Genomic DNA, 24,672 nt, shown 5'->3' with positions numbered 1-24,672 from the left:
ACCAAGACAAAAAGCACAAGGACCAAGTAGATCAATAGGTTCAAGTTCCATTTTTTTTTTCTCGCAGTCTGTGGTGTCAATAAAATAATATTTGCAGGACAATGGGATGGATGGATAATTGCCAATGAGGGAAAAAGCTACCTGCTGCCATACTGGATGCTAGTGCAAAGGAATAAAAACCTTTTAAAACAAATGAATGACTCCCTCCATTGTAATGGCTGTATAGACCCTACATAATAGGTGGACATAAAACAAGAGGCTACTCTGAAGCCTCAGCTTGGCGTTTTCCCCATTGCTATCTTTTTGTTTTCATACCAGACATGACAAGCAGGGAGTAGACCTGCCTGAGAATTCGAGAGATTTGCAGCACTTAGAATGCCATAATAGGACCATGACTGAAAAAATAAGCATCATGTTAGATTTAATAACACTTGTAAATAGCCACTGAGCCCACAAACCTATTAGGAAAGTGTTTCCTGACGTCAGAATAGAAAAGGTAACAAATAGCTGAGTTCCAGCAAAACTTTACAGGTAAAAGCCACCAGTCTAAACTAGACAAGTTTTACAACCAGAAAGAGCATCTTCTTTTTAATATATTTAAAAAAAAATCTTCTCTAGTTGTAAAAACAGGTTTGGTTATATAGAAGTGACACTTAGCTAAGATGCAGGTTTAAGGCTATTCTTTGTGGTCTTTGACTAAATAAATAGATCATTAATATGCTGAAATCACTGATATCAATAGAATGACATTTGTGTATTTGCCACACCTTAAGTGCCAATGAAAATTGACAATCATGCATTTTAAAGTTCCCTTGTGAATTTTAATTGGGTGTCCCCTTATGTGTGAAATGGATGTGTATTTGTTTTAGAAATAGAGGTTTGTGTTTGTGGAATGAAGGCTTTGTGAGCTGACACCCCACATTAGCCTCAGGCTCATAGAGGCAGCCAGTTCAGGAAAAATAGACAGTCAGCTTCTATTTGCTCACTTAACTGGTATCTGAATAAAGGGGACAATCTCATGGGAAAAGCAGAACAGGTCAAGAATGCAGTCTTCAGATATCCAAGACAGACAACAGCATGTGTAGTAAAGTCTGTCTCTTCCTGTCTTTCTCTTTCGTAATGTAGTAGTGCAACCTTGTCTGCCTGTCAGCTGACATCCCTTTGAACTCACTCCAAAAGGGTCTGCTATATCTAACTCATAGCACCATTTTGCCCGCGGTAGAGCTTCAAAGGCTTCAAAGCATAGGAGTGACTTCTGACCTCACCAAGTATGATCCTCTGATGCGTGACAGGCGGGGCGGAGGAAGTGTCGTACTGTAGGGATCGCATCTAAACGCACCGGGTCTGGCAGGTGACGGTGTGGGACAGTTTGTGCGTGATGTGTGACCGGATTGCAAAGTTGAAGCGTGTGTTGTTTGGGAACTCTAATTACCCACAGGAAAATACAACATACTAACAACTGGTCAAAGACAGATTTTGACATTTCTGAGAAGGTCAACGTTAATTAGAGTGTGTGATTCCACTCACGAAGAGGAATCAAAAGAGTTTGTTTAGACTGTAAAAGCTTCCAAATACGAATACGATGATTATCAGTGTCCTCAAGTTACATGCAGACAGTTGACAGTTACCTTATCAATTAATAAAGGTATTAAAAAAAAATGTGGTGATGTGGATCATGGTTTTAGATAGAGATGTTTTCCCCTCATCAAATTTCAGGAATCAAAAATTATGTTTTACATTTACATAATTGCAAATTTAATGTATTTGGTTTACGTAGTGTTTTATAGAACAAAGAATTATTTTAAGATTTTCCCTTATGCTTGTGATTATAGAGTAAACAGCAACTGATTTATTCATAAATACATTACAGCTGCACTTATTACTTTCATAACCGATTAATCTACCATTTCTTCTAAGATTAATCAACTATTTATTATGCAGATGTCTCAAAATGATGAAAAATTACTACACCCGAGGTGAAATTTATCTCTTCAGAAAACCGTCACCAAGAGATGCTCAATTAATGATCACTTTTTTAAAAAAGTGCAAGTAGAAAAGGCATGTTTGTCACTTCTGGAACTAATAATTAATCAGTTAATTAAATTATTCTTGTCAGCACTAATAGAAATTATGATTGGTTTGAACCCTAGTGTATCAAGGCAGATGCAGATGCAATATGAGGAACAAAAATGGCATGATAGTGGATGAAAGGGTAAAAGAACAACTCTCCCTGCTTTCAAGCCAAGAGACAGAGAGTAAAGATAGTATCACCATTACTCCTCTTCCTTCATCGCAGCATCACAGGATATAAACTATTAAGAGCTGACAGGATAAATTATTAAGGGCTCCATTTGCATGGCTCCATTTTCCCCCTGAATAAAAAAAAAAAAGAAAAAAGCAGACACTGACATCATGACTTATACATACAAGTTTTGCGCGCAGAGTCCTCAACAAAGAGCGAAGAGATGTCCTCGTCCACGCCGGCCTCATTTTTGGCGATGCAGGTATAGGCGCCGGTGTCCTCAAAGTGTACGTTGCTGATGTGAACCTCGCTTCCATTAGCTGCGAGGGACAACAGAACAGGAGGGAAAGACAAAAATAAAAAGACAATTTTCCTTCAGGAAAGAGATAAAAGGTGACTTCAATGTTACCATCCTCTGCTACCATTATATAACAGTTATGTGTTTGGAAGAAGGGTGAAAGGTTTGTTTCGGGGAGATTTCAAAAAGGTGGGAGTTCAAAGTTAGAATGTGGCACATGCTGTGTTTCTGTGAGATCTGGGACAGTTTTCCGCTCTGTAGCTTTTGTAAGCAACCTGAGGGGAAAAGCAATCTTCACTATTTATTCTGAGAATCAAGTGAGACTTGATAACTTTACTTCTGAGCGTTCGATATAGAATTTGGACAAAAGACTTTGACGTTGTGCATCTTTTGGTGACATCAATCTAACAATGCCTCCGGTTCAAACAAACAGCTTTACAGTAAAATTAGTCACAAGAACCAACCAAGCAACCACTGAACTAACAGGACAAATGTGTGAGAATATTAGAAATACATGCGATCATCTATGTCACCCAGTCCTCTTTGATACATGAAGTGATGGCAATCATGGTCAGATATTAGCATAAAAAGTGTGAGAGTGGTGGTAAAAACAATTACAGAAAAAGTAAATACACAGGTGCACTTTCAGTAAACTCATTACTCCTGTTTACCTTGCAGAGTGAGCTGTTTGGACAGCTTGGTTGTGATGTCCATGCCATTCTTGAGCCAGGACAGCTGGGGGCTGGGGATGCCCTCTGCATGGCAGCGGAGGCTGGCAGTGACACCCGGCTCCCTGGCTTGGCTCTCTGGATAAACTCGGATGACAGGAGGAACTGAAAGATGGTGTAAGAGAAAAGAGACAGACAGCATACAGAAATGAATTAATGCTTCTGCATCCCTTACTGCTGTTTACATTAGAATCAGTTGAGGAGCTGAATAACCTTATTGAACAAGACGTTTTCAAGAAGACAACAAGTTCTGAACTTATGGCTCAGAATTAGCATAAACTATCAATAGGATTGAGTGCATTTGCAGCATTACCGAATGCCTTTAGATAAGGTTAATGTGCTCCACAAAGCCAAACAAATCAGATAGATAAATAAGGGAGGGAACCTCTGTTCACTTGGTAGCTATTGATTTTCTGTAACCTCCTGTCAGGAAGGAGATGAGGGGATAGAAGAAGAGAAAACAAAATGTGTACAGAAATAAAAAAAATAATAAAAAAAGGTAAAAGCTAAATGTCGCTCTCTTCTGCAAACTGTTCCAAAAGCTGACTTGGCACATTTCTGCACACGGTGCTACTGTCATGCTGCCGTTTCACTTGTTTACCCTACACTGAAGCAAAGACAAACAAAAATATCTCTCCGACATATTGTACTTCCAAGAACCATAAATTAACACAAATCTATAAAACACACAAATACATTAATAATATGCATTTATGCATTGGCTGAGAATTATGCCACAAATTTTGCTCTACACCCGGGGGCCAACTTGTTAGAGCCCTGCTCCACAAAACATGGAAAATATCAGAAGAATGAATTTGAATAATCCTTTATAGACGGAAGACTTCTCTGAATAGCATAACAATGATAAAACCTTTCAGAGGCATAGCAGTATGTCTAAGGAGACTCTTTCACTGGAATGGTGACTCAAACTTGGACAGTGACAATGAACTGTTTACAGAGCATCCATAAAAATACAGCATGATTCATTCCACAACAGCCTGTCACATATAAGGATGACAACCTGGCAGCAGTTAAAGTAGAGACATCAAATCTCTCCATCTTGCCATCTTGTTTTGAGCGATCCTTTTTGAGCCTCTGTGGCCCAAATCAGCACCTCCTTTTTTCCCCTCTCTTTTCTGAAACAGACTTCAGAGATGTGAGCGGAGGATGGAAGCAAGACTCTTGGCAGAAGCAGAGAAGGCAGACGTGCTGTAGAGACCATTTCCTGTGGGCACTGGGTTAGAGGAAGTCTTTACTCAGCCAGGTGAGTGAAAGGACTGAAGATTACTGCCATGGCCATCTGGTAACCACAGCACTCCCGGGCTTTGGAGCTCCCGTCAACCCAACTGCCAACACACTGTCCACAGTGGGCCACAAAGGTTCTTATGGCACTCAGGTTACCTTACCAATCACAGCCACACAGACACACCACTTATGCCAATGCCTCTTAGCAGTTACAATGCTGATTGCATAGAACTCTGGGAGACAATTATTTTGCACAATCATTTGAATAAAGTTTATTACTCAGGCTTAATATCCTCACAGATGCGCACACAATCCCCCAAAAGATCTGTTTCTTTCTTTTGTGTGTGTGTGTTTGTGTGTGTGTGAGAGAGAAAGAGTTGGGGTGGGGTGAAGAGCATAAGTTTTACAATCCTCCTTGTTTATCTGTTTTTGTGCCATATGCTTACTGTAAATCACTCTGTGACTGCCTTGTTTGGTGAAACAACTTGTTTACTCGGTAAATACAAGCTGTTCAAAAAGGAAGCTCGAATCTACACCTGCGTCCTTATATCAATCATCCTGAATACACCAACCATAAAAATCTTTTTTTAAATATCACATTTTATGTGACTTTTATGTCAATTAGCACGTTACGATTGGAGTCTCACTACTACACCTCTAAAATCATAACAATCATATGTGATTCATATTTGGTCAATGCTCTGGTTTATCTCCTTTTGCAGCCATAAACTGTTCCTATAACTCCTGCTACATTCCAATTGCACCCTGAAAGTCCTGTTCTGACCATGTGCAACAAAGCAAAAACATCAGATTTTGTATGAAACTGACCCCATTTTTAAAATCGGCCGTGGAGATGAGTCAGCTGCAGAAAGCGTGACCATGAACATGGTTGTTATTTGTTTTCAATGTTCACAGGGCTGTTCAACGTAACTATGTACCCCACAATCAAACAATCAATGGCAAGCTCTACGGTAATGTCCAGAAGTACTTTTGAGTTAAAATATAGATTTATAATTTTATTATAATTTTAATAAATGACAAATTAAAAAAGCATGAACATTTTTTTGTATCGAAAAAATATTGAACCGTGACACCAAAATATCGAACCGAACCGATATATATATATATATATATATATATATATATATATATATATATATATATATATATATATATATATATATATATATAATATTTTATGTGTAAGGTATTATTTCCCATCTAGCATCAATGTAGAATTTAAGAGTCCAGCTTTGTAATACTTTGTAAAGTGTGTACAAACACACCTGCAGTGAGATTATAAATGACATTTTGAAATACCAAGTCATGTCTGGCATCATATTAGGTTTCAGAAGCTTGCAACCTTTATCTTTCTGAGTTATAATACTTCAGGTGGCATTTATTAAAATTCTTTTGATAAATTAATAAATAATTTTAAAATAACTACAAATCATATGAAGGGGGAATGCATTGCATAGCTAATACATCAGGCACACGAGAAGGATCTAATTAACCAGGTTTCTTTATGTACAGTGCTAATGTCATTGTCATATCATTGTCATTGCGAGTGTAAATTTAATCACTGTGAAGTATGAAATGATGATTTGAATAAATAGAATGGATTTTAGTATTGGAAAATGTAAATGAAGCCACTGTATGGGCAGTATTTCCTCACAGTGCTCTTACTGTGACTTCTGACTGTTAACCTGAATTCATTGTAGTTAAATTCTAAGATGTTAAATTTCTTTATAGATTTTTCTACTAGTGCATATTAGACTGAGTGGCGGGATGTATTTTTTGTGTGGAGGTGTTAAAGAAAGAGGGTCGTGACAAAAATGGCATGTTCCTGGCCCACAACAACAACCCATTAATCAACAGCTGTATAGCGCAAGCATGGATCAGCCAGGTTCCCCTGAGTATCCCATCATTAAAAACCTCTCAGGCAGTCTGACAAAGCTGTGTTAATTAGTGTGTTGGAATTAAAAGAAGAAAAAAAGGATCATCAAGGCTTTTAAAAACCTAAGAAAATAACAGCTAACAGGGCTGTGGAAGGGGGCAGGTATGGATGTCTGAGGCAGGAGTTGCTCTGTGACATCCCGAGGTCACAGAAAGATAGACGACTAGATAGAAAAGCAGCTTACTATGACACATAGTGCTTTTTATAAGTGGAGGACTTGTCACCTACAGAATCCCAAGTAGACATTAAGACCAGGCCATGGTGGTCTGGAGCCATGTCAGTTAAAGCCTTTGCCTCCAGCATTGGTAGGTTCTCGAGGAAAAAGCAATGATCGATAGATACCATTCTCATCCTCCCATCTGCGACTACTGCAGAGAAATGCAAGGGTCTAAAATGAAAGGATAAAGTGTGTTGAGACCTCTGGAGCCATGAAAGGCACAAGTCCAAACCCTGGCAACAAAAATGAAAAGTAAGAGAGGGGTGAAGAATAAAATGTGTAAATGCCTGTGAATCACAAGGTCTACCAGCATAAATTTGAAAACGACTGAGGTTTCACAGACTCCCACTCATGCCAGGTTTGGGGAAGTGGATCCCACACCTCTGATTTGAAGGCATTAACGCTCAATTTTTTTTACTCATAGTGCAATAATATCACTTAGTTTCAAGCGTAAGCTCTTTAAAGTACATCATAGAAGTACAAATGCAAATGTATTCTAAATGCTGCTTGCTTGATGATGCTCTCTACTGGCCCAGACCCAACAGGATTTTTCTTGTTAATTACATTTGCAAAAATTGGGGACTTGAAGAAAATTACATTAGGCACTCAGTGGTATTTTACTGATAGCTGAAAGTAGTGCTAAAGACTGTGAAGGAAAAATGAAAAAAAAATACATTAATGTAGCTCCATCAGCTGCTTCACAAAGGTTTAGTGATGGTTTAATAAACAAATCCACACATTAATACTGTAATTTATGCTTTTGGAAAATTAACCAATACTATCATTATTTCTGTCTTAGCTGGTATAAAATATATATACTTAAACAGTTCAATAAAGCTGCTATAAGACTACTCAAACCAATAAAGATGTAATTTACAATCTCCATATAGTTTAATTTTATAGTCTCTGATAGACAGACATTTATTAGATTTACAGCATAACAATACTTTTATAAGCCTTAATACACCCTGAGATGTACAGCAGAGATATTTTTTGAAATTCAAAGGTGGAGGCTTTGAGCCTTTAGAGGCCAGGTGCTCCAACTCAGGAACGAGCTGTCTGAGGAGATCAGACACAGTAGCTCTTTGTCTTATTTTAGGTTTTAAGTTTTGAGTCATCAAAGTGTGTTATATGTTTTATCTCTTTTTTGATACAATAAAGCTTTAACTCCACTTTTTTTCAACTTTACAACTATTATTCCTTTATCATTATCATCATCTTTAAGAATTAAAATAGGATTATAAATACATTTGTATTAAAAAATACTAGTAAAATTCATTTTTGCTATTTTAATGTGATTTCAAAGATACCAAATATGATGTGATCACATTTTTTTAGTCTTCACTCTCAGTCTGAAACAGCTGTTGAAAAGTGGCAGCCAGGTTGTGATCAGGGTGGTCTTTTGCTAAGGCCAATACAGTATATAGAAATATCTTCTGATACTATTGAGACTGATGGAAAGTGGATAGGATGAGATTGCGCTCACATCTCATCCAATTTTTGAGTAAATTGCTTGTGTGATTTCAGAAGGTGGAACTGGTTGGCGCTTTCAGCTGGAGGTCTCTGAACTACGATCTAATCATAGCTGGTAACAACACTACAGGAGTCCAGTAGGTTACAGTCAAAGTATATTTTCAGCATGTACAGGTGCTATTACACAGTAAGTAAGAGTGGGACTAATCAGTGCTGTGAATGGGTATACAGCGGCTTGTGCAGGCAGACCAGCAGTTCCATGTGAGTGGGTCCTCTGTTGGTTTCATGGACCTAGTTCAACTAAACATCTGTGATGGGAAGGAATCACTGCCTGCCAAAATTTTTGTAACCTAGTCTAGTTTTTCCAACTTTTTTATTCATGAAGGTGTTCAGCACAACATAAATACATAATTAACTTTGTAAGAGCAGGTTGAGGTTACGTAAGGCTGAAAATTCCCCCCATGCATGAATTGTTAAGATTTGTATCCAAATTATTTTAGGATATTTTACTTGAGAACGTTGATACACTGTCTTCCAGTTTTCCTTATATTATTCCAATATGCATTTGTGAACATATGATGCAAAATGTTTCATTGTGCTATATCTAAAAATTCCCGAATCCTGAGCTCGATCAACTGCATCTGGGCTGCAGATGTTTAGGTTTTGTCTTTTCGAAAAGTTATTGTTTAAAAAGAGATTTAGTGTTTATTCTTGGTTGTGGAAACCTTGACTTTGTGGCAATAGTTTCAAATTCCGAACAACTTCTAAAGGATGTTTGCAATAACATTACATGTGCTGTAGTGCAGTACTTAAATAACATTTGAAAACACTGCATTATATAATAAAAAGGAGAATACTGTGACTTTGCAGCGTTGTGTCAGATTTCTAATACTAAAGTTTCTGAGGATATATCAGTATGAATAAGTATTAATAAAAATGGGATTTCTACCTGTCATAAGTCATATTTAGCAATGGGGGATATCAGCTCTCACCTCTTCTTTAGACCAGAAAAGCTATTCAAATAGCAGAGCAGTGCATTTCCTCTTGCAAATTACACTTTCAAATATACAGCTTATGCATCATGACTGCAAAAATCTGACTGCTGTCTATCATTTACAGCCTACAGTTGTTACTCTGAGCTAAAAAGCAGGTGTGGGGGGCTGAAACCTGCGTAGGAGGTGCCAAGTTCTATCAATGTTGCCATAATTCCCAGTGGCTGCCCACAGAGCCCAATAAAGGTCACTGCTTAGTTAAAGGCCTATTATTTGAGAAAAGGCTCATGTCAGTGAATTCCCCATCTGACTGTACGAATGTGGGGGAGAAAGCCCATCCTGCCCTACGGTCACTGGTAGCGTTCGATAAGTCCACCAAGTTATTTAATTCCCACCTGAGGTAGAATGAATTAATTAAAATGTGGTGAGCCAACCGTGCACATCTATTAAATTAGAAAAAAGAGGGAAAGCTTTGTGCGGTGTTGGATGAGAGCAAATTGAAATGTTGAATTGTGGCACTGCAATAACTGAAAGTCATACTTAATGTATGTAATTAAGTTCAAAACAAATTTAGCTAATATTATCGGGAGAATTGGGATAATTGTTAGTTTAGGATAAGAGCTGTTTGCTACGAATAGCAATTAACTACAAAGTGTGTTTGTGCATGTGTGTATGTGTGTGTGGGTTTTTATGAGTTTAATGGGTGAAACTTTTAAACTAATATAATCATTTAAAGTAAAGTATTACAGCGCATTCCTTTACAGTTTAATAAGTGCCCAGGGGACTATTTTTGCATGTTGTACCCAGTTTTCTCCCAGTGTTACCATTCCAGCAAAACACCAAAGATACCTGAAAAGAGGAGTTCCCATGATAAAAAGAGTAGAGGCATGAGAGCATATGTAGCTTCGAGCTTTTGGCTTTAAAATTGTCATCAGGAATAATTGGATGTGCTTACAAAGCAACAGGCAATGATACCAGGTGTGCCATCTGATTGCTCAATTCCATCAATTAGGCTCTGTGTCCACACACATTGGATTTTGCATCGGACGCACCCATGACCCATTTTTTTAGAGCACTTCTACACACTTGAGTGTTTATTCTTTTCTGGTTACAAAACATTCACGTTTTGAGTATGGCCATGTTCCTAAAATCACACTTTTCAACTCAGAGTGCCAAGAGTGCAGCGAGCTGTGCACTGGAAATGCTGAGCTTCCAAAGATTTGTACGGAACAGAAAAATAAATGCTGCCGATGCAAAAGATCGTTATGGTGACAATGTTACGTCTATTGTACTTATTATTTAAATGAATAGTTAAAACAGTGTTACAGTATCAATATCTTCTCTAGTGCAACAATTAATATTTGTTGACCGCCATCATTTCAATCTGGAGGACAAGATAAAGAAATTTATTCAGTAGGACTCAGAATCATTCTTGTGGAGCGTAAACAAAATTTCTGCGTAAGAAAATCTCACTATACATTTGCTATATACTGGTAATGGTTAAAATGTCTCTTTTTTTGTTTAAATTATGCGTGTAGAGTGATTTTCTCTCTTTCTTTAAAAAAAAGAAAGAGAATATCAGAGTTGTATTTTGTTTTAAATGTAGTTTTAAATGAAATTAACACAGTTTATTTGATGTTGAGAGCACTGGGTGTTTCTGAAGACACAACTGCTGTTTGTTAGCTGTTACTTTCTCACACCTTTGTTTGTTGCCAATGATTATGTCAGCTGAAAGCCTGACAATATGCTTTGACAGTATAGCTACTCTGATAGAGTGATATTTAATGAGACAAAATGTAACTTAAAGACTTTTGACAAAGCCTGCCTTCTCTCACAGTAAATCCAGCTCTTTCACCAGAGTCCCCAAAACAACAGAAAGTGTACACTCATCCTTTCGAAAATCCCTCTCTCACACAGTCCATCAATGCATATGCACGTACTTGATTCCTGCGTGCAAATCACCATTTTCTTTGCCCAGACATTCGTGAAAACGAAAAGAACGAGGCAAGCAGGGGAATTTTTCCACTCAAAACTCAATTCAGACAAGATGTGAGAAAAGTTGCATTCTGATGTGTTTCTGAGAGTGTCAGGAGAGCCACTGCCAGGAGAATGCGACACAGCAGGGCTGACAGCTCCATCATAAAGCTCCCCAGCCAGTCGTCAATCACTCAGCAAGGCTCCCGTCGGCCATGGCGCTGCAGAAGATGAGCAGGCGTGCAGAGACACACATACACAAACAAGCGTGGAGCACACAAACACCATGGCAGGAGACCACTTCACCATCACACGACTGGGAGATTTCCAACTAAGCCTGGCAGTCTTGGTACAGAACTTCAGTCAAATTGAACTTGTGGCTCATGCTATTAAACACACACAGACACACACACTCTTAATAGCACACATGAGCCTCTGTACATCTCCCTATGACACCGACTCTTACACCACCTTGAAATACTGTCCACACACATCCACAGCCACACACCAGGACAAATATGCACACCACGATGAAAGCTTTCTCTCTCGGTTGTGATTACTCTTTCACATGCATGCCTCCCATCGATATGTGGAAGTAATCAAGCTCAGAAAACAGTTTGGTCCAGAGCCTGAATCCAGTGCACTATGTGAAAAATCACAAAGCGATTGAAAAAGTACTTTCCAAGGGTAAAACAAAAGTAAGACTGCTAGGACTGTTATTAAAAAAAAGATCTGGAATGGAAATTAAGTATAATGGATCTCTAAGGAATACCACGATGCTGTGTTTATATGCGTTTTCTTTTCTGTCTCAAAAACAGTAATGAGTGTACATGTGCACAGGGGCTGGGCTACTTTTTCCTCATTCATTGTGTGTTTTCTATCTGATTCATTATTTACAACAAGGAATTTAAATAATACAATTTTAATGAGGGAAATTTGGTCCACAGGGCACCTGCTGAACATAACAATAGAAAGCAAAAACAAAGAAACTAAAAAAGAACAGATGTTTTGGGTTTTCTTTTTTTCTGTGGAAAGATACAACTAGAGTTATAATAGTTGTAATAGTTCGTTGATTATAAATTCAGTTCTAGTAAAATGCAAATAGCTGACATGAATGACACCTGTTTTGCTATTTTATTTACTGTAATTTGTACCAGAAGCTTTTATTTTGAAACAAAAAATACTTAAAAGAAGCACTGAACAGTCATGTCTCAGCCCAAGATACTTAAAGTTAGGCTCGTGGGACATTTTAAACAGCCTTGGACCAGCTTGTTCCAGCCATCATTATCATAGATTTAGTGTTCTGAAATGTCACCGATAACTAAAAGTGTAAGTTTATAACTTAACTTGTTCAGCATGTGCATTTTTTCTGTACAGCTCTCATATGCTGTCTCGCTAAGTTCACTAAAAGTTTGAGGTATGGCAACATCCATACATCCAGTGTCAGCTAAGAAACAAGCATATTTAAACTGTATATGGCTCAAAGTTATTGAACGCACCATAACAGTCTTAAGCCTTTAAAAAGATGTCCACATATCAATTTGTTATATTACAGTAGCTATTTCCTTTTTGATTAAAGGTCTATGGTTTATGTGTTTAATGTACCCACAATAAAAACATCCGTGTAATTATATAGATTTAAGAACTACGACTAAATGTCCAACATGTATAGTTCTTGGCCAAATTATTGCAGAAAAGACAAAAGACTCACACAACACTCTGGTATACATGAAATAGCTCATTTTTCCTAACTACACTCTCTCTCTCTGATATTTTGTGCATCTGGTTACTTGTATCCGTTTGACAGAACCATAACTTCTACAAGTAAAAACCCCCCTAAAACACCCAACCAGACACTCCAAATCTACACGTCTGTATACTCTGTCTGAACTGCTCTTCAGCACCTACGCACAGCAACGCTCAGACCCTTTTCTCTCATCAAAATCCAGCAGTGTGTGGGCAACCCACTGGTTCTCTAGGAAAAACTCCAACACAGCAGCATTCAGCTAGGGGCTTGTAAGTATTCACACATCCAAAGAGCAACAGCGGAAAAACAGACAGTCCAGTTTCAGTCAAGGTTTATGCTTCCTGAGCTTCTACATAGGTAAGCTCTCATGGGTTAAGCTCCACCTCTAGCTCTATTTCTCAGAAATATGACTTCTTTCAGGCCCCGAGGGGCTATTTTGGAGCAAGGGATTAGCACACCAAGATTCACACCACACCTACCACCTATAGCTAACCTCAGGGTTCATAACAAGACCCCATTGGTATATGTTAGGTTCAGCAGGTCTCTGAATCCCCATTAGTGCGCCCTCCCTTTCGTACCATACACCCTACCACGAGCTCTTAACCCCCAACAACATGACTTCCAGGGGTCACAGGGCACATAAACAACAATGTTAGATGGTATCATCAATTCATTCTTGGATAAAAGTAAAAACCATTCATACACAAAATGCACATGCCAACTTTTGACAAAAGATACTACCTTTCACATTTAACACTACATATGTTTTGAACTAATTTTTTTCCAGAATGAAAGCAGCTTTGTAGAGAGGGAAACAAAATGTATTTTTCCAGGAGGAAAATTGGTTGGTGTATTAGACGATTCAACCAAGACTTTCATTAATTTACCCCAAACAACAATTTGTTTTCTGCTTAAGTGCCTGGGAGAGTGGGCAAACTTTGCAGCCACAGTATAAATGAGATTCAGCTCTATTGATTCATGTGGGTAAAGTGGGGTCACCGCAAAACAGAAAGAAAGGAAGACAAAAAAAAAAGGGCCTGCACAACAGAGTTCCAACAACAAATAATCACGACAAAATAAACACCTCGAGGATAATAGTGTACACTGAAGATTGCATTGCAGTGTCTTCATTAAGACGGGGTGAACAATAGGAGGCAGCTAGCTGTCAATAAAAGCATGCGGACAATAGATGAGATGCTTGTATAAAATCCATGAGGGACATTTTGATGAGTCAGTTTGTGTGGGTAAAAAGGGATCAAAACCACAACTTCTTAATGATCTTCCACACTTTGCACTCAGCTTACAATATAGAAACCTCTCTGCTCTCAGACGTCTTCACTGGGAAATCAAAAAGTTCCCCTAAATGTACGTCCAGTCTAAATTTCATTAGTTGCTCAGAATAAAACTCTAAATGTATATCTTGCCATTCTCTTGCGGCCCCAAGAGTGATGGACAGCATTCTGAATCCACTTCTCCAGGATTACCCTATTTCAGCTGTTTTTTAATTGAGTTTTAGAAAAGCTCAGTAGCCATGGCAGGATGATAGCAGGTCCTCTGAGGCTTCACCCAGACTAAGCATGTGAAACTCATAGTCTTCAGTAAAAAGGTCATGTGGAAGTTAGAGTATTAATTATAACCAAAAGTCACCGGCCTCACAAGGGTCCCCATTTTCCATATACACAATACTGGGTTTATTAGGGCCTGTGTTTCTTTGCAATTAACCTCAAAGTAATCTTTTAGAAGAATGATAATGAGCCGAGTGTCTGTCAAAAGTAATGAAGATCTTGAGCTTTCCGCACTGACACATTGTGATTTTTTTTTAAAATACATTCAGCTCATTAGGAGCAGTATGGAAGAAAAGTGTCTCATTCACACAAACTTGCCCTCTTCACCTTTGTCCTCTCTTTACTGCTCCTGTGTCAGTCTTTGCACTGTTATTCCCTGTACTGACTCTCCCAAACCAATTAGTAAAAAGTAGATAATATTCTGAACTGGTATCAGTTCTAAATGAAAGTGAGGTCACATTGACTAGTGCACAAATAAAAGGAGAATACTCTAAAAAGGGTTACAGTGCACAAAATAATAAAAAATAAATCTGTGAGAATGAAACGATCAGTTAGCCAAGCATGGCCCTACAGCCATTCAGTATTTCACTGGACCTAAACATGTAAATCCTCCACTGAGGTGGGGCAATCTATCAAGAGTAACGCTGCAGAGAGATATGTAGTGGAGCTCAGGACTCTACATAATGACACCTGCTGGACTGAACAATGATTTTATTTTAAAATGCTTTCTCTGAACAAGTTTAACCCTCTCGAGGCAGGCGTTGCCGATTTGCAACAGTTAAAAACTAACAACCTGATTACCCCACATACATATTTTATGAGTTTTTTTTACTCAGAAGTACCACTGCAGGACTTGGTTGTGCATTAGCAACAAAAAGTTTAATTTGAGCCTGAGAGGGTTAAAAACATAGCAACAGAGCGTACATAACAGAGCCTTGACCATCAGTAACTGTCATTAGAATTACACCACCTCGCTTCATTTTATCATTGTCATGATTCAAGAAGGCTGGTCTGTCTTTACTCATTTGTGTGGAATCCTGGGTGCTGGGGCTTCTAGTCTGTTCTTTACTCAACTTCCACTTTCCCACACTGCCAAAATTAATTCCGTCATCACTCTGGTCCAATTGTTTTTTGGGGTTTTTTTTTGCCTGCCTTCTGTGAACCGATCAGCACTTTCTTTTATTTGCACCTGCAGCAATATGCAGCTGCTCTGACTTTGCATACAATATGCACCATCCTGGCTGGATTGTACTCAGTTAACATAAAAGTAGTCTGGTTTTGCATTCTCTGCCACTCGGGAGACTAATCAGCTGATAGTGCGGATTTTTCTTCACAATCAATTACTAATTTTCACATTCAAAAAGCTACACTTCTATTCTATTACATGATAATAATTTTTCTATCAGGATACTACGTGACACCTGCCAACATTTAGTACATAAATGACATGACCTTCATTTTCTTTAATTTATGATGAAGGCCACTTACTTGAAACATAGCATGCTTATCGAAATGATGAGAATTCCTTGAAGGAATAAAAATGTGTCAACTTCTTAAATTTTATGTACTACTTTTCCTGTTGACACAATATTTGAACAACGTGACTTTTGTTTAGCACCATCAAAAAGCCAATACTATCATCACTACAGGGTTTTCCCTGAATATGAAATATGGCTTTTATTTCGCTTTAAGTGGGGGTTAATTTACTCAAGCCCAAACACTTTTTTTCTGTATGAAATGACCAAAAGTTGCAGAAAAATACATAAACATCTAAAGACAGGAAACACAGACTCTTTGCCTTAAATATACTTGAACCAGTTGTGCTTAGGTGTACAGTCACCCCCAAAGGCCCATTGTGAGCCAAGAAAAGCCTTGTATGAGGAACACACCTGTTTCAAAGATTTCTTTTGGGGAATAGACTTATAAGTCTAGCAGAGGCAGACAGAGATCTCACTAGAGTATAAACTGGATTTTAGCATTCAGTCTTTTGGCCTTTTATTCGAGTAAAATGACAAAAGAAATAACGAATACACAATAACTGATTTGTATGGCCACTCGGAGGCTGCAGGAAGAAGCTATAAATGCAACAGACATCTAATGAACTCATTACTGGATAAGGCAGACTTGTTTGCAAACAGTTGCTTATTTACTCATGTTAGGCATTACACCAAGAAGTAAGAAGTAAGAATGTCTTAGAGTTGCAATTCTGATCAATAGTCAAATATTAATTCCAGCACTGTTTGCTGGACTGACTTCTCCTCTGGGAAGTGTCTGAATCTTTAGCTGTTCAATGCCGCCACCAGGTAGTTGCTGTTTGCATTTTAGTCCTGAGCATATAGTGCAAACCAACTTTTAGAGAAATCACTCAGGCTGCTAAACAATAAGATAAAAAGCTAGCTCTTTCTAGTTTTTTCCTATCAATTGGTATTAGTGTGACTACATCTTAAGACTACGTTTTACTTTTGGGATAATGCACTCATGCGGTATGAAAAACATCTGCCTTATGTTATCCTGCCATTGATTACGGAGCAAAAAGTTTTGAGATATTATGAATTTATAGAACCAGCTAAGAAAAAAAGCCCCACCACAGCAGAACCTGGCATGTAGTTTTAAGCAGTAGGTATGGTGACAACTATTCCTGAGTGCAGCATGATATTTTACCACTTACCCATATACTTACAGTCTCCATTAATAAAGAGTGCCCTACACAATGATTGTTTTGAAGTGATTTTGGAGAGGGACATTTTTCTAAAGGACGACTGTTCCAGGAAGAAATACTTAGAAAAAAAAGACAATTTTCTCAGAAATGAATTTCTACTTTTCTACTCTTTAGAGGCTGTTTTAAAAGCCCATTATTGGCTCTAAATGCACCGCTACAGTCAAGTCCACAAGTCCATTTTTGGACAACGATTTTTGTAATTTTGATTTGTACAACACTGCAGTGGATTTTAACTCAAACAATGAACATGTGATTGAAGAAGAGACTTTCAGTTTTAATTCAAGTTATTAAAAAAATTATTCCTCTAGGAATTATACTTATTTTTACATATAGCCTCCCATTTTCAGAGGCTCAAAAATAGTTAGACAACTGACTGACAATCAGATTCCTAGCCAGGTACAACCTGTTCCCTTGTTATTTCATTACAAATTAATCTCTCAACATAAAGAAATGCTGATGCAAGAAAAATGCCTTCACAAAATCTAATCAAGTCAAGAACACACTCAGGGAGGTGTATCATTGTCAAGGCCTTCATGAATGCAATTGCAGAGGGTTTACAAAGAGGTGCAAACCACTGGTTACACTCAACAAAAAGGCCAGATTAGAACAGCTCATGATCTAACCTACCCCTAAACCCAAACCCTAACCCTAACCTTCCCCAGCATAATAGAGGTAGTATTATGGCATAGCTTAATGCCATATGGCATGGCTGCAACTGGAACTGGATCACTAGTGTTTATTGATGATGCGACTGGTGACAGAGAAAGGATGATTAATTCTCAAGTGTGCAGGGCTCTCTGCTTAGATTCAGCTGAAAGCTGCAAAACTGATTAGACGGCACTTGACTGTGCAAATGAATAACGACCCAAAGCATACTGGAAAAGGAACCCAGGAGTTTTTCAAGGCAAATTCCCCTTGAGTTAGAGCTGAGAGTCTGCACTTGAATCACATCTCTGTTCTTTGATTTAAAATCCACGGTGGTCGCGTACAGAGAAAAAAAAAAAAACAAGACAAAAAAAAAAAACAAAAACACAAAAATGTTTGACTGTTCAAATACTTATGGTTATGACTTTTTGAGAGCAATATAAACAAAGACTGGATACAACCACAAATGTGACAAGGGACTGTGGGGACAAATACAAAGAGATTATAATGACCATTGTGAGATCATAACAAAACTCTAAATGTTAACAGTAAATGTAAATTTGCCTTAAACCTGGCAAGAATGTGTTTTTTCCACTTTGTCACTATTATTTACCAAATATCGATTTTCAGATGAAATCTTAGCATTAAACAGGGGCTATTGTTTTACAAATAGTGTGACAAATGTATGTGTAAGCCTCTTACCGTTCACTTGAAGAGTGTGGGTCTGAAACAGTTTTTCATATCCATCAGCATAACAGGTGTAGTTGCCCATGTGGGTAGTGGTGACCTTGGTGAAGTACAGTGACCCGTCATCCCCAAAATCCTGCCACACATAGAAGGAAAATAAATAAATAACAGCTTTTATCACTTACAGAAAGCTACCAGAAGCAGCAGTTTTGGCTTTAGGCATTGAGAGCTTGAAATGAATCGTTTCAGTTGAAATGCAACAAGCCTGTGGCGTGCAGATGAGAATCGTTTATAGAACAGGAAATTAAAACTACCACATGACAGCCAAAAAGGCACATTGCTGAGCTAATGGCCATCAATCTAAGTCAAAAGTTGAAGCCATTTTGTCCCACAGAACACAGTTAAGAAGAATTGTTTTCAGTTTTTCCAATCAGTGGAAGAAATCTGATGGAAAGGAGCTGAGGTGACAGATGATTACTGTAGAAATTACACATCCATCCATCGGTGGTGCGACTATATCAGATGTCATAGGGTAAGAAGTACACCCTGGACAGGTTATTCACGTTCACATCTACAGTCAATTTAGAATCACAAATTAACCTAACCTCGTGCATATCTGTGGACTGTGGGAGCTAGAGTACCTCCCACTGATAAATGCAATTTCCACACAGAGTGGATTCAAACCCACAAAAATTACAGTGTTTCACAAACAAAAACAATGAAATATTAAAAATAACAAAAGATACTCATTTGAAATGTAACTGACCTTGAAAAAGGCAAAACATTGACACTTTGTGTTCATGCATGTTCCACAAATACACAAAGCAATGCTCATGTGGTTTATTTCAAGTGAAACAAAACCAAAACCAATCTATGAAAGCCAACTGAAACATGATTAATTCATGCTGTGTTGTGGTTATTAAGCCAGAGAACAGGAAAAGAAAATGGTGCCGGCATGGAAGCAAAGCAGGCAGAGGAATAAATTGTTCAAGCTTCAGCACAGAAAGAAGCCCCCAAAGCTAATGAGCCCATTGATGGTGTGCTGGCAGAGTGAATGTCTGCCCTCTTGGTAAGATCACACTGCAATAAAAAGTCATCTTCACAAGTTACTATAATACATTTTGGTACTACGTTGAGCCCTGGAGTAATATAATAATCTACTCCTAAAAATTAATTAAAGAGGTGCTCTTTTTCTGCATTGGATTCATATAAAGTAATAAAAAGACTTCTTCTGCTTGAAAAAAAAAAAATAAAAGTGTTTTTCTCGTTTTTACAGCCCTAAAGGAGAAAGAAATTTAGTCGTTTACTTTTGACCTAAACATGCTAATAATGCTAATGCACAGGAAGTTACCTGGGATATTATGGTTGACTATTATTTATTTATTTCCTATTTATTGACTCATTCATTAGTATTAGTGTAACTATTTATTGTGTTTGGCAATTTCACTCTTGAATTCCAAGTTGTTGACACAGTTTTATAAGGTAGTAACTATTAAAGAGAAGACATCTGCTTCTATATTTGAGAGGAAAAAATAAACGTACATTGAATTATATAACAACACTCCTTTAAGCGTATCATCTAAATCAAGCGAATACATTATAAATCTTCTGGGACTACTTAAATAAGTGCTTGTTCTTACAATAACACTGTGTTGCACAGTGGCTTTTCAGAAATGAGCGTGCTGCAGCACTTTGCCTTCATTAGAGTTTTCACCATTGCCATCTAACTTGATGAGGGCCAAATGCCAAAACGTGTTCACTTCTGATTGCTGCTACGCTTAAAAAAAATCATTCAGATATCTTTTAGCAGTGTGAACGTTTGCTCTTAAGGATATCCTTGATTCTGCTTCAGTGCTTCTGGTTTATTATACCTGAACACAGCATTGTCAAGACTCAGCCTTAATTACAACCCTCTATCAGAAGAGTTCATAAGAAGAAAAGTACCTTTTCTCATTAAATAGCTTTTAACATTTTGATCACATCTCTGCCAGCTTTACATCTTGACATTCAGCTTACCCTTAAATGTCTGCAGATGAGCGGGGACAGGCAGTCCTCATGTTTACAGGCAAACTGCGTGTTTATCGGTTCGTCCCGGTGTGCTCCGATCTAACGTACAAGCTTGGTAACGGGTCGGGCTGAGTGAAGCATCAGAGCTCCACAATATGAGGGGAAATCGATGGTGCGTTTTGGCCCCTTGGGCTCAGAGCATATTGTGTCACCTTCTTAAATGAAAAATGAATGGGGGGAGAAATGAAACTCACAGGGGTGGAACGAGCCACGGCGGAGGCTGTCGACAAGATTCCTCCACCTCACCTCACCACCCTAACCTCAGCTATCAGCAGCACCCAGCACCCAGCTCTGTGCACACGAAACAGGCAAGGGTAGGACTACTCGTAGGGAAAGGAGACAAGGGCAGGCAGAGGTGGATTTACAAATAGGCCATAGTCCTCAAGAAACTATAATTAATAAAGCTGTCACTGCCCAGTCACCTCTGAAAGGACACTGAAGAGCCACCTCATTGAATAGCTAACCTGTGGTATGATGAGGCATTTCAGACAATGGCCTTTGAAGACGTTTCTAGCTCAGCCTCATGAAACTTTGTTAGAAGAACACGACATTTTGAGTAAAAATACCCTCCAGTGTAAACAAAGACGGAAATGTTTTGCAATCCAGCTAAAAATAGGCTGTTCGCCATTAAAATGTCAGTTCAATTTTATACAAAGAACCATTTTACTACTTACCTCTGTGTATTTCTATCCATGCAAATATTTTCAGTTTTATGTGCCTATGTTTATGAGATTTCAGCTGTTGTAATTACTCCTGCGCCCCAGCACAATGGAGGTGAGTGGTACTAATCTGTTGAGCTAACAAAACTGACATTTAAAAAAGGTGCATGTTTTCCTAGAAACACTTTTTTGTTGCAACTCCTCCTTATATAAAGTTTTGTATTTTGATTGTTTTTATGTTTGTAGGTGACTTATCTATGAATGCTTCATTGCAGATTCACTGCTTCGAATTGCCTTTTGAGAGGAAAGGAAAATGTTGGAAATGGATTGACTTAATCCACAGAGCTCACTCTCTAACTTAAGAAGACAGTTCCTGGAGAGAAATACAGCTGCTGAAGTTAATTTGTCTTGATGTTGCACGCATTGCAAACAAAATTCAAGTCACCTCTGTCATAGCGGGAAAAGCTGTAAATGTCAGATAGACATATTTCTAAATGTGACATAAAAGACCTATCTGCACGGCTGACCACTACCAGGTATTTATTGGAATATATTACCCTTTAAAATAGCAATAAGGTGAACATATAATAGGCATGTAAAATTTACTTTTCAACCTTACTTATGCTAATAATCCTAGTATCTTCTACTAGCTTAACACCTTTATTTTGGCCAGATTACTTCTTTAGATTTAACTGTCCCATAAAAGTTTGCATGACAGTTCATGTGTAATATTTTCAGACTTTTTTGTCCCATCCCTGAGCTGACAGACATGATTTGTTGTCAGCACTTTACAGCTTTGTGGGCTTTTTTGGGATGAAATAACAGAAAACGTGAATTGATGTCAGTTTGGTGAAACCAAAAACCAAAAACACCGTACCTGAGACGGGATCTGCTGGAGGAAAAACAGAAGTCAAAGATTTAGAGGTTCATTTCTAATCAAAGCATTTATGAAAGAGATGGATTTGAAACCAAAAAAGGGAAGCAAATAATAAAGTACCAATGTTTTCTTAGCCACTTATCCAAATGGGGTCTATAGCCTACTACCAGCTGTCAAGGGGCGGAAGTTAGGTCACCAGTCACAGAGCAACAGACAGAGAAAAATGGCTAATTTAAAATTACCAATTAACCTAACAAGCATGCCTTTGCACTGTGTGAGAAAACCGGTGCAAATCGAAACACCCCACACATTGACAGGGAGAATATATACACACAACCAGGAGATTTGTCTTGGCACGTGCTCAGTAATTTAGGTACATTTCATCTCTTATCCATGAGACTTTTTCAGTCTCAGCTGATTGCAGGTTTCCCCAGTCTTATAAACAGTACAACTGCATAATGATCAAAATTATCATCATTATGTATCAATGAGCCACAAGCTCGGTTTCCTGATCATTGATATGCAAATTGTCATGAGCATTAATCAGTGGCCATGAGCATTACTCACAGAGAACTGGAGAATGGCTGAAATCACAGTACTGGACTGTTTGAACTCTGAGATGGTCATTCCTTTTTACATAAATATCTGCTCAAACCAGAATTCTTTCCTCATCCTTTCATTCAAAGAGTGGCCACTGGCATGTAGGTGTAAAGAGTGATGATTGATTGCAACCACTTAGCAGTGGTTACTTGGTTTCCTCAGTGCTTTTGGCACTAGCAAGTAGTATTCCTGCTGTGAACCTGATGCTTGCTTGAGGTGGACCATTTCTTGTGCATTGCATTTCGGGTTTGAAAGCCACAGAGACACAGAGTTTTAAAAATATGCATCTCAACTCTTCCAACACTCGTGACATATATGAGATCAACAATGCTTTTCACTTGGGCAGCGAGTGTCCTCCTTTTCTCTTGGATCTCGTAACTCATCGTTATGCAGTGGTGGTAGTTTTGATCGTTATGCAACTGTACTGTTGATAAGCCTGGGGAAACCTGCAATCAGCTGAGACTGAAGAAGTCACTTGGATGAGTGATGAAACATTTGTACCACTGAAAATGTTGCATCCAAATGAACTCGATCAACTTTCTGGAAATCGGGAGTTATTAACCTGCCCTAGTGCTAACTCTTGCATCATCAAGGCTTAGTAAAAAATGATAAATGCACTTGTCTCAAATATGAACATTTGCAGTTTTTGCAATTTGTTTCTTGTTTTATAGTGTTTAACTGTGGCATCACTTTAGGAGATATAAGTTGGCCGTTCAGCTCTTCTCTCAGCAAACTGTCTGTTGAATGCACACTGACACGGCAGCAAGTCACCCAGTACAGACAGTACAGAATATGAGCTAAGCTTCCAGACCATATGATTGCTTTGCTAAATTACATGTTTTTGTAGCTATTTTAAAACAGGACACTGAGTTTCAGTTATTTCATGTATTATCTGAAATGTGTTATCACAAAACTTGATTGAATCATCTGTTAGAAACAGCACAGGAGTTGCATTCAATTTAAAAAAAAAACAGCTGCTTAAGAATTATATCAGCTAAATACCGACTTCAATGCATGTGATCAGAAAGGAGAATAGGAAACATTCAGATAAGCTTGTGCTGTTTCCTGTGTTTCATCTTCTTCTATTGAAGCTTTAGTGTCTGTCTTCAAAACATTTCTATTTTTAAACATATGCATGTTTTTTATGATTCAGATCAAAGATTTTGGTCCTAATGAGATATGTTTCTATTGTGAAAGCACTAGTTTAAGTAGGACGTACTACTCTGAAAGCTGCTGAGAAATACTGTATACAAATCCCTTCTAAATACTCCTTTAAATAGATGGATTTTCAAACTTTTGAAAAATTACAAAAATGTCATCATCTGAACTTTTGCCAAAACCAAAGAGTCATCATCCCCAAAAGCAAATACGAAGGTACACACACAAACTCTTGCACAGAGACATGCACAGTACACAACTGTGTCTTTGGCTTGGCCACTCAGGGAGGATTGAAATACTGACAGCCTTGGATGATGATGCAATAGCCAGCAACTGTCAACTTCACGGAATTACAGTAAGCTGCTTTGTCAAAATTCAGAGAGGCTCTATTGAACTCCAGGATACAAGCGCCCCGCTGGGATTAATGTGCAATTCACTAAGTCTGAGGGAAAAAAAATCTAAAATAACAACGTTCTAAAATTGGGAGGCCCTGCGAGATTACACAGCATAAATCTCCCATGTGTACTCACAGGAATATAACTCCAATTAAGGCTGGCATCAGATGCTCACAAATATTAACAGTCAGCAATTATACAGAAATTGTCTGCAAGGCAATTTGGGAAAGGGCTTGTGGATGCCAAATGCAGGCAAAATCCATTCTCCTCTCTGGAAAGAACAACAATGATTGACTGGATGTCTGAGGGCCAAAAATAAATCTGGAATGAGCTGCGCCTGTTCCACTGGTAGCTCCTCTTGATGCTGTGTGGCTTTCACACAGTATTCTGTTAAAAAGCAAGAGGCTGTTAGCATTCATGCCGATTG

The 24,672-nt window shown here is 38.2% G+C and overlaps 1 protein-coding gene across 3 annotated transcripts in view; it reads right to left on the bottom strand.

Moving 5' to 3' along the window:
• The window catches only part of fstl5 (follistatin-like 5), a 201,345-nt gene that overhangs the window by 38,047 nt on the left and 138,626 nt on the right, over positions 1-24,672 (bottom strand). The window contains exons 8-11 of one of the 3 annotated variants that reach the window (XM_084954596.1): positions 22,093-22,107; positions 18,505-18,625; positions 3,212-3,373; positions 2,428-2,562 (exon numbers count right to left, since the gene is read on the bottom strand). In XM_084954596.1, coding sequence (XP_084810722.1) covers positions 2,428-2,562; positions 3,212-3,373; positions 18,505-18,625; positions 22,093-22,107 — 433 coding nt within the window. The remainder of the gene's footprint in view (positions 1-2,427; positions 2,563-3,211; positions 3,374-18,504; positions 18,626-22,092; positions 22,108-24,672) is intronic. The other 2 variants (XM_084954604.1, XM_084954614.1) reach the window with 2 other exon arrangements.

Source organism: Perissodus microlepis, chromosome 2 (genome assembly GCF_051167445.1).
Source record: "Perissodus microlepis isolate ML-2025 ecotype Zambia chromosome 2, ASM5116744v1, whole genome shotgun sequence".
In the NCBI taxonomy this organism is placed as follows: domain Eukaryota; kingdom Metazoa; phylum Chordata; class Actinopteri; order Cichliformes; family Cichlidae; genus Perissodus; species Perissodus microlepis.
The sequence above is the reverse complement of the archived record's forward strand: the minus strand, read 5'-3'. Positions and strand labels throughout refer to the sequence as shown.